The sequence below is a fragment of the Buceros rhinoceros genome, unplaced genomic scaffold, assembly GCF_000710305.1.
Source record: "Buceros rhinoceros silvestris isolate BGI_N320 unplaced genomic scaffold, ASM71030v1 scaffold11949, whole genome shotgun sequence".
Lineage (NCBI taxonomy): Eukaryota > Metazoa > Chordata > Aves > Bucerotiformes > Bucerotidae > Buceros > Buceros rhinoceros.
Window position 1 is genome coordinate 66513 of NW_010431076.1, and position 968 is coordinate 67480.

Here is a 968-nt window from a genome sequence, read left to right on the forward strand (position 1 = left end):
GGACAGTACTTTAAGTTAGTTTTGTTCAGGCCTGGTAACAGGAAATCGGAGCCTCGCAAACTGAAGCAAAGGAAAAATCAAGACAGCAGAAGGGCAAAAATTTGGATTGGGTGGGAAAAAAAACCAACCACAAACTTAATAAAAGAAGAAAGAAAAGAAAAAAATACCCAAACAACAATAAAATATTCTGTAAGGGGTGTAAACTTTTATACATTTCAGTGCAGGGAGGTGGAGGACACAGACACAAACACACACGCACACACAAGACTGGGATTCAAATGTGAAATAAGTGAGGCAAGACACAAAAAAGAAATCAAAATAATAAATATAAAGAAGAAATTGAATTACTGAAGACATGCACCTCGATTTTACGGCCCTCTACCACGGTGCCGTGTAATTTCTCCCTGGCCCTGTCTGCATCAGCACTATTCTCGAAAGTTACGAACCCGAATCCCTGCATGCAGCGGGAGAAGGGGGGAAAACATGCACATCGTTATATATTGAAATACTGATCTCTAGGTAAATAGAGAAAAAATATCACAGTATGAAATCAACATCAGCACAACTCAGCAATAACCTCCTAGAGTCACATCGTTGGTTCATGCATGTTTCATAAATGAAAGAAATTAAATTCGATAAAATAAAGGAATTGTAATCATAATCAGAATAAGAGTAATTAAAAAAGTAAACATAAAAGCAATTGAGGCCAGACCAAAAAAGAAGTACAAAGTTACTCGAGCAAGTTTTTTGGTTTGTTCGTCTGTTTAAAAACACTAAACCCTGCTCCAACACAGGCAAGCTGCTCAAGCCCAAGCGGGGCTTCTCTCCCCCTTTAATTAAAACACGTGCTTTGCAGGACCCCTGCCCACCCCAGACACAGTACAGGACATTGACACTGAGCAGCACTTTGTCCTCTTGAGAAACTGCTACAAGAGCAAGTAGCGATCTGAGTTCACGCCTGGCAGCAG

General features: G+C 40.2%; 1 protein-coding gene across 2 annotated transcripts in view; it reads right to left on the bottom strand.

Moving 5' to 3' along the window:
* The window catches only part of RBFOX2 (RNA binding protein, fox-1 homolog (C. elegans) 2), a 56473-nt gene that overhangs the window by 22268 nt on the left and 33237 nt on the right, over window positions 1-968 (bottom strand). For both annotated transcript variants that reach the window (XM_010143300.1, XM_010143302.1), the window contains exon 4: window positions 362-454. In XM_010143300.1, coding sequence (XP_010141602.1) covers window positions 362-454 — 93 coding nt within the window. The remainder of the gene's footprint in view (window positions 1-361; window positions 455-968) is intronic.